The sequence below is a fragment of the Nicotiana tomentosiformis genome, chromosome 2 (assembly GCF_000390325.3).
Source record: "Nicotiana tomentosiformis chromosome 2, ASM39032v3, whole genome shotgun sequence".
Lineage (NCBI taxonomy): Eukaryota > Viridiplantae > Streptophyta > Magnoliopsida > Solanales > Solanaceae > Nicotiana > Nicotiana tomentosiformis.
This window is the reverse complement of record NC_090813.1, coordinates 158,657,762-158,667,759: the sequence shown is the minus strand read 5'-3', so window position 1 is coordinate 158,667,759 and position 9,998 is coordinate 158,657,762. Positions and strand designations below refer to the sequence as shown.

Genomic DNA, 9,998 nt, shown 5'->3' with positions numbered 1-9,998 from the left:
ACTTATTTTTCCTAAAGTGTGACCGCATTTTGAATTTTTGCTAACATGTTTGGGATTTAGTTTTGGGAATTCAAATAGGTCAATTTTGCTATTTGGAACTTGTATGCAAAAAATTGTGTCATTTGGAGTTAGTTTGATAGAATTCAGACACTTGGTTGCCATTCTAGAAGTTCTTGAACTTTTTTTTTGAAATTCATGCATTTTGATATTCGATTCATAGTTCTAAATGTTATTTTCTTCTTTTGATCATGCGAGAGAGTTTGTATGATTATTTTAGATTTGCGTGGATGTTTGATTTGGAGCCCCGAGGGCTCGTGTGAGTTTTGGACGTGTTTCAGAATGGTTTTGGACTGAAATAGGTTGCTGGAGTGTTGGTGTCTTAGATGCCGCAATTGCAAACACCAACATCACAATTGCGATCTTAGAGAGGGGTCTCAGTTGTCGCAATTGCAATGCTTGGATCGCAATTGCGAAGTGCTACCTACGCTGGTTAGGTTCGTATTTGCGAGGGAAGCAAGTTTCGCAATTGCGAAGCCCATGTCGCATTTGTGAATTCCCGCATAGATTTTTAGTGATGCAATTGCGAGGGTTTGCAATTGAAAACCTAGTGTCACAATTGCGATATCTACAACTGAATAAAAGGTTTGAAAGTCGAGATTGCATCTTATTTTCTCTTATTTTCGAACCCTAGACTCGGTAGGAGGTGACTTGGATGGGGATTTTCATCTACAACTATTGGGATTTGAGAGTCTAATTGGACTCAAATTTGAAAACAAAACACATATATGGGCTCGTGGGATTATGGGTAGCCGGGATCCCCCTTGAAACCTTGGTTTTGGCTGTGCGAGCTTGGGGTTCACTTTTATTGACTTTTGGGGAATAGTGTAAAGATCATAGCTTTATTAATCATAATCAGTTTCTGTTGCATTATTTCATGTTATTAAGTCTTTTTGGTTAGATTTGAGTCGCGAGGAGGTGAATTTTAGGGGAAAGCTATTTTTGAGGGTTGATTTGGCCTAATTGAGGCAAATATCTTGCCTAACTGTGTGTGGGGGAACTACCCCTTAGGATTTTGGTTGATTGCCTTATTTGTACTATGTGGAAGATGTGTACACAGGGTGACAAGTGAACACACGTGCTAAATGTGGTATTTTGACCGGTTTAGACTTTAAACTACTTCCATGCTTATAATTGAATTTATCATAACATTCTATATCCTTTATTGTTAAATTTACTCCCACATGCTCCATTTGACGTTGCTAGATCTTGTTCTATCCTTTATTGTTTTGATTGCTTTAAAATGATTTTGTTGAAGTTGTTACCTATCTTATTGTCTCGTTACCTACCTCTTTTATTTTTGAATTACTCTTATTTGAAGTTGTCAATTCGTGGGAATATCTTCTTGTTGGGTTATTGTTGTTGAAGTTGTGGAAGTAATTGTCACGTTTAGTTTGAAGTTATTGATTGTTGAGATATTATTCCTTGTTGAGTATTTCTCATTCATTTTATTATCATTTAGATTCTTGTTCACACTGTGGTTGAGCCATGTGCTATATGTTATGGTAATATTGGTATTGTTTATTTTGGCGAGTTGTGGAATATGGGAATTGTGGTGCGAGTTTTTATTATGTTGTGATATTGATGCGCATGCAGCGATATAAGGATAGGGGTTGATGTGCATGAAGAGGCATAAGGTGGGATTTATGAGCGTGTTACTAGTAATGGAATTACTTGAAGCCACGCAGAGACATGAGGGCACTAAAGCATGTATAGCCATTTCGTGAAATGGTTTTCCAAAATATCTAAATGTTAGGCTCACCTCGCGATATAAGGAAATATTGTGATTTTTAATTGTGAAATGTGGATATTAGGCGTGGTACCTCGATTGTGATTCTTGTCGTACATTCTTGCCGAAGAGACTTGTTGGTTGAACAGTTTTGGTTATTTCCTCATTTGTCTTACTTGTATTATTCCGCATTGAATTACTTGTTATTCTTATTATGTGTTCACTCCTTGTTGCCTTTCTTTCCTTAAATTCTATTATTAGTCTACATTATTGTATTGCTTTGTTAACATTCATTTCCCCGTTTTCTGTTATTGGTTTATATTATACTCGATTAAGCTTATCTTGTCTTAGTAGGTGTCTTGACCTGGCCTCGTCACTACACTACCGAACTTAGGCTTTACACTTACTGGGTACCATTGTCGTGTACTCATACTATACTTCTGCACATTTTGGTGCAGATCCAGGTACTTTAGCTTGGGCTAGGCACTAGTGATTTGACCAGATATTTCAGAGACTCCAAGGTATACTTGTTTGGCGCTCGCATGCCTCGGAGTCACCTTTTGTCCTTACTTTTACTATTGTGTACCCTCTATTCAGATTGTGCCGTTTTAAATATTCTTAGTATAATCATGTAGAGCTTATGACTCAGTTCCACCGGTTTTGGGGATTTTGTTATTGATGTTCTATTTTTGAGTTATTATGAGTTTTATTGATTTATCTTATTATGTTAGTTAGTTATTTATGTTAAGCTATCAATGAATATTAGGCTTACCTAGACTTAGATAGTAGGTGCCATCACAACATCGTAAGGTGGGAAATTGGGGTCGTGACTAGTTGCTGTTAGAGCTCTAGGTACATAGGTGTTACGAGTCACAAACAAGTTTAGTAGAATCTTGCGGATCGGTATAGAGACGTTTATAGAGGCTAGGAAACTGTTAGGAAATTCCACTTCTTTGATTCCTTATCGTGCGTATTTATTGATTTCAAAATCCGAGTCTTTGTCTTACTATTCTCACACAGATGGTGAAGACACACATGCTAGATCCGATGACCTACCACCCTTGCTAGAGATGCGAGAGGACGGGACCTGCCACCCCTTCTAGAGCCGCGAGAGGCTGGGACCGTGGCCGGGGACGGGGTAGAGATCGAGGAGGGATATGTGGTGCAGCAACAATACTTGCTCGTGAAGCGACTGAGGAGCCACCAGTAGCTTTGATTTGGGGACAGTCACCCAAGGCAATTGTTGTCACCCCTACACTTCAGGAGACCCTAGCCTTGGTTTTTAGTATGTTCGGCACTCTAGCCTAGGCGGTAGTGATTCCCCTTGCACCAACTACATCTCAGGCTGGGGGAGGAGCTCAGAAACCCGCTGCCCTATACTCCAGAGTAGCGGGTCCATGTTGATCAGGTTCCCGGAGTTATGCCAACGCAGCTTGTTATTCCGGTTCAACCTAAGGTCAAGGCAAAGGCATATCAAGAGGAGAAACTATGACTTGAGAGGTTCAAGAAGTATCACCCTCCTATTTACGCTGGCAAAAATACTAAGGATGCACAGGGTTTTATGGACAAGTGCCACGGTATTATCCGAACAATTGGTATTGTGGAGATGAGCGAAGTTGCCTTTACTACATTTTAACAGTTAAGAGAAACATACGGGTGGTGGCAGGCTTACGAGGAGGGTAGGCTAGCTGATACAGCCCCACTCACTTGGGCTCAGTTTTCAAAGATGTTTTTGAGAGAGTTCATTCCCCAAAACCTTCTAAAGGCATGGGGCACAGAGTTTGAGTAGCTGCGTCATGGGACTATGTCAGTGAGAGAGTATTCCTTCAAATTAAATGAGCTATCCTGACATGATCCTTCCTTGGTTTCGACAGTCAGAGAGCGAGTCCGCAGATTCATCGAGGGGCTCTGTTTTGGTCATACATTCAGTATGGCTCGAGAGTTGGATATAGATACTCCACTTCAGCAAGTGGTATAGATCGCACAGAGGTTGGAGGGTATGTGGGGCCGATAGAGGGAGGACACAGAGGCCGCTAAGCCTTGAGGTACTGGAAGATTTAGTGGTGGCCACGCTGCAGCTACTGCCCGACATGGCAGGGGATATGTGAGTCGGCCATTTCATTCAGCACTTCTCGCTACTAGCAGTGCTCCGGCGATTCCGAGGCCTCAGGTTTCTCACTATGCAATGCCACTTTCCAGTGCACATCCTACATGGGGTTCCTTCAGCGGTTAGTCTAGTCGAACATGACATAGTTGGTTTAAGTAGCCACGCCCACTAAGAGCTTGTTTTGAGTGTGGTGAGACTACACATATGGTGAGGGACTGTCCCAGGCTTACGAGGGGTGCACCTCTACAGACTACACAAGCTCCGCAGATTCTATAGGGTCCATAGGGTTCACAGGCCATGGTTGCTGCTCTAGTTGGTGCTCCACCTGCACCGCCAGCTAGGGGTGGAGGTCAGGGGGTAAAGTTCGCCCTAGAGGGGGAGGCCAGGCAATATTCTATGCTTTTTTAGGTAGGAGGGAGGCAGTCGCATCAGACGTAGTCATCAAGGTATTGTTCTAGTATGTCATAGGGATACCTTAGTTTTATTTGATCCGGGCACCACTTAATCATATGTGTCACCTTACTTTGCTCCGTATTTTGATATATCACGTGATTCTTTGAATTCTCCTGTATATGTATCCATGCATGTGGGAGATTCTATTATTGTAGACCACATTCATCGATCATGTTTAGTTATAATTTGTGGCAATGAGACCAGAGTTGATCCGTTGATACTTAATTTGGTAGAGTTTGATGTGATGTTGAGCATAGACTGGTTGTCTCCCTATCATTCTATTTTGGATTCTCACGCCAAGACCGTGACATTGGCTATGCCAGGGTTGCCACGGTTAGGGTGAAGGGATACATCGGATTATATTCTTAGCAGCGTGGTAGCCTTTCTAAAGGCACAGCGAATGGTTGAGAAGGGGTGTGATGCATACTTAGCCTTTGTGATAGATGTCAGTGCCGATACTCTTACTGTTGAGTCATTTCTAGTATTAAGGGATTTTTCAGATGTACTTCCAGCAGACTTATCGGGCATGCCACCCGATATAGATTTCAATTTTGGTATTGACCTGGTGCCCGGTACTCAGCTCATTTCTATTCCACCATATCGTATGGCACCTGTGGAGTTGAAAGAATTGAAGGAGCAGCTTCAGGAGTTGCTTGATAAGGGTTTCATCCGGCTGAGTGTCTCACCTTGGGGAGCTCTAGTTTTATTCGTGAAGAAGAAAGATGGCTCCATGTGGATGTATATTGATTATAGGCAACCAAACAAAGTCACATACAAGAATAAGTACCCACTACCGTACATTGATCACTTATTTAACTAGTGTCAGGGTGCTAGAGTGTTCTCAAAGATTGATTTAAGGTCAGGGTATCATCAGTTGAAGATTCGGGACTCAGATATCCCTAAGACTGCTTTCAGGACTCGGTCTGGTCACTATGAGTTTCTAGTGATGTAATTTGGGCTGACCAATGCCCCAACACCATTTATACATTTGATAAACATTGTATTCTAGCAATGTCTTGATTCTTTTATCATCGTATTCATTGTGGACATCCTGGTGTATTCCCGTAGCCGGGAGGATCATGAGTAGCATTCGAGGATCGTGCTTTAGACATTAAGGGAGAAGAAGATATATGCAAAATTGTCAGAGTGTGAGTTTTTGCTTGATTGGTGGTGTTTTTGGGTCATGTAGTTTCGAGGGAGGGGAATAAGGTAGATCTAAAAAAGACTGAAGTAGTTTAGAGTTGGCCCAGACAGTCTTCCATTGATGCACCTTTGACTAGATTGACCTAGAAGGGTGCTCCATTCAAGTTGTCCGACAAGTGTGAGAAGAGCTTTCAAAAGCTCAAGATTGTCTTGACCACAGCTCCAGTTCAGGTTTAGCCTTCAGTATCGAGTTACTATAGTGACTGTGAAGCTTTGCGGATTGGCATTGGATGTGTATTGTTGCAGGAGGGTAGGGTGATTGCGTATGCTTTGCACCAGTTGAATCCCCATCAGAAAACTATCATGTTTATGTTCTAGAATTGATAGCCATTGTTTACGCATTGAAGATTTGGAGGCACTATCTCTACGGCATGTCTTGTGAGGTATTCATAGATCATCGGAGTCTGTAGCAATTGTTTAAGCAAAAAGATCTGAACTTAAGGTAGTGAAGGTGGTTAGAGATGTTAAAAGATTATGATATCACCATTTTGTATCCTCCCAGGAAGGCAAAGGTGGTGGCCGATGCCTTAATTAAGAAGGCTGAGAGTATGGGTAGCCTTACCTATATTCCAATTGGAGAGAGACTATTAGCATTGGATGTCCAGGCTTTGGCCAATCAGTTTGTTAGACTAGATGTTTCAGAGCCTGGCGGGGTTCTTGCTTGCATGGTTTCTTCGTCTTCTTTGTATGAGCACATCAGAGCGCGTAAGTATGAAGACCCCAATTTGCTTATTTGTAAGGACACAATGTAGCATGGCTATCAAAGGAGGTTTCTATTGGAGATGATGGGGTGTTGAAGATGCATGGTCAAATTTGTGTGCCCAATGTTGATTGGTTGTGTGAGTTGATCCTTAAAGAGGCCCACAAATCATTGTACTCCGTTCATCCGGGTGCCGTTAAGATATATCAGGATTTGAGGTAGCACTATCGGTGGAGAAGAATGAAGAAATAAATAGTAGAGTATGTGGCTCAATATTTGAACTGCCAGCAGGGGAAGTATGAACATCAGAGGCCAGGCAGTCTACTTCAGAGACTTAAGATTCCTGAGTGGAAAAGGGAGCGTAGGACCATGAATTTCATTGTTAGGCTCCCATGGACTTAGAATAAATTTGACATAGTATGGGTTATTATGGACAGGCTGACCAAGTCGGCATATTTCATTCTGGTGGTGACTACCTACTCTTTAAAGCAACTGGCTCAGATCAATATCCGAGAGATTGTTCGTCTTCATAGTGTAGCAGTGTCTATTATCTCCAATCAAGGAACACAGTTCACACCGCATTTATGGAGAGCCGTACAACACTAGTTAGGAACATGTGTTGAGTTGAGCACATCATTTTACTCCAGGCGGACGGGCAGTCCGAGTGAACCATTCAGATCATGAAAGATATGTTACGTTCCTGTATTATGGATTTTGCAGTTTCATGGGATCAGTTCCTACTGATTGCAAAGTTTGCCTACAACAACAATACCAATCGATCATTCAGATGACTACTTATGAGGCCCTATATAGGAGACAATATCGTTCCCTAGTTAGTTGGTTTGAGCCGGACGAGGCTAGGTTGTTGGGCAGTGATTTGGTTTGGGATGCCTTGAAGAAAGTCATATTCATTCAAGATTGGCTTCGTAACGTGTAGTCCAGGTAGAAAAGTTATGATTATCGGAGGTCTCATGGTGTAGAATTTATAGAGGGAGAGAGGGTTTTGCTTTGGGTTTCACCCATCAAGGGTCTGATGAGGTTCGGGAAGAAGAGAAAGTTGAGCCCTAGGTATATTGGTCTTTTTGAGATCCTTGAGAGAGTCGGTGAGGTGGCCTGCAAGCTTGCATTGCCATCCAGCTTATCGATAGTTCACCTGGTATTCCATGTTTTCATGATTCGGAAGTATTATGGTGATCCATCATATGTATTAGATTTTAGATTAGTCCAATTGGAAAAGGATTTGACCTAAATGGAGGAGCCAATGGCTATCTTGGACAGACAAGTTTGGAAGTTAAGGTCAAAGAACATTACTTCAGTGAAGGTTCAATGGAGGGGTCATCCGGTGGAGGTGGCGACCTGGGAGACTGAGCACGACATGCAGAGTCGTTATCCTCACCTTTTCATTACTTCATGTATGTCTCTATACGCATTCGAGGATGAACGTTTGTTCTAAGAGGGGGGAATGTAATGACCCGACCAGTCGTTTTGTGTGTATATGCCTTGTTTCCCCTTTTGATTCTTCAAATATGTGTATTTGTGGGTGTATGACTTGCGGGGCCGGTTATTTTCATTACGGAATGCTTTGGATTGATTTGGACCCTTTGGTTATTGGCTTGGAAGCCAAAGTTAGAAATATGTTGAGCGTATGCCCGATATTGAATTTCGAGGTCCCTAGGTTGATTTGTCTTGTTTTCTCGAAAGTTGGCAATTTGTGGTTTAGAAGGTTTCCCAATTTTGACCGTAGGTTTTCCTTTTGGCTAACGGCATTAGATTTTGGTTTTGGGACTTGGAGTAGGTTTATTTTGCTATTTGGAACTTGTCTGCAAAATTTGGTATCATTTGGAGTTAGTTTGATAGGATTCAGATGCTTCGTTGCAATTCTAGAAGTTGTTGAACTCTTCTTTGCAATTTATGCATTTTGATGTCCGATTCGTATTTCTAGATGTTATTTTCGTATTTTGATCCTACGAGAGAGTTTGTATGATATTTTTAAACTTGTGTGGATGTTTGACGTGTTTCAGAATGGTTTTGGACTGAAACATGTTGTTTGTGTGCTGGTGTCTCCGATATCGCAATTTCGAACTCCAGCATCACAATTGCGATCTTAGTAGGGGTCTCAGGTGTCGCAATTGCGATACATGGATCGTAATTGCGAAGTGGTACCTGGGCTGGGTAGGTTCGCATTTGTGACGTTTTTGTCGCATTTGTGAGGGAAGAAGGCTTCGCAATTGCGAAGCCCGTGGCACATTTGCTATTTCCTGCATAGACTGTCAGTGCCGCAATTTCAAGGCATTCTTCGCAATTTTGAGGGTTCGCAATTGCGAACTCAGCGTCGCAATTACGACATCTACAAGTGAACAAATTTCCAACTATATTTGATGATTTTATACTAGATTTAACATAAAATTTATGAGAATAAAAGGAAAATTTTAGGGATTATTGTCTAAGTTTTAAAAAATGAAAATTTGGGATTTGAGAGTCGAATTGAACTCAGATTTGAAATGAAAACACATATATGGACTCGTGGGGTTATGGGTGATAGGGATCTATCCTTATACCCGAGGTTTGACCGAGTGGGTGCGAGGTTGACCTTTGGAAAATTGTGTAAAGATCGTAGCTTTTTATATCGTAACCAGTTTCTCTTGCATCATTTGATGTTATTACATCATTTTCGTTAGATTTGAGACATGCAAAGGCAAATTTTAGGGGACAAACTATTTTTGAGGGTTGATTTGGCCTAATTAAGTTAAGTATCATCCCTAACTTTGTGTGAGATAATTACCCCTTAGGAGTTTGATTGATTGCGTTATTTGTATTATGTGGAAGACATGTACAAAAGGTGACGATTGTGTACACGGGTTATATATAGAATTTTGACCAGTATAGACTTTTAGAACTCTTTCCAATCACATAATTTAATTTTTCATAACATGTTATATCTTTCATTGTTAAATTTACTCTCATGTGCTCTATTGACGTTGCTAGCTCTTGCTCTACCCCTTATTGTTGTGTCTGCTTTTACATGCTTTAGTTGAAGCTGGTACCTCTCTGATTGTCTTGTTACCTCTATTATTGTTGAATTACTCTTAATTGAAGTTATCAATTTGTGGGAATATCTTATTCTTGGGTTATTGATGTTGAAGTTGTGGACTCTATTATCACATTTAGGTTGAAGTTGTTGATTGTTGAGATATCTTTCCTTGATAAGCATTTCTCCTTCATTTTGTTATTTTTTAGATTCTTGTTCACACTGTGGTTGAGCCATGGGCTATATGTTGTAGTAACGTTGGTATTGTTTATTTTGGCGAGTTGTGGCATATGGGCACTATGATGCGAGTTTTTATTGTATTGTGATATTGATGTGCATGCGACGGTATTAGGGTAGGGGTTGATGTCCATTGGTGGCATAAGGTGGAGTTTATGTGTGTTGCTAGTAATGGAATTACTTGACAACACACGACGACATAAGGGGGATAAAGCAAGTGTAGCCATTTCGGGAAAAATGTTTTAAAAAAATCAAAATGTAAGGCTCACGCGGAGGTATAAAGAAAGATTATGATTTTAAATTGTGAAATGTGGATATGAGGCATCGTACCTCGGTTGTGATTCTTGTTGTACATTCTTGCTAAAGAGGCTTGTTGGTTGAACATTTTTGGTTATTTCCTCATTTGTCTTACTTGTATTTGTCCGCATTAAATTACTTGTTGTTCTTATCATTTGTTCACTCCTTGTTGCCTTTCTTTCCTTAA

At 41.0% G+C, this 9,998-nt stretch overlaps 1 protein-coding gene across 1 annotated transcript; it reads left to right on the top strand.

Moving 5' to 3' along the window:
- The first annotated feature begins 6,010 nt into the window (after positions 1 to 6,010).
- LOC138905936 (uncharacterized) lies at positions 6,011 to 7,617 on the top strand. The gene is made up of 3 exons (XM_070194450.1): positions 6,011 to 6,254; positions 7,230 to 7,405; positions 7,468 to 7,617. Exons 1-3 carry the CDS (start codon positions 6,011 to 6,013, stop codon positions 7,615 to 7,617), a joined length of 570 nt encoding a protein of 189 aa, XP_070050551.1.
- Positions 7,618 to 9,998: the final 2,381 nt, after the last annotated feature.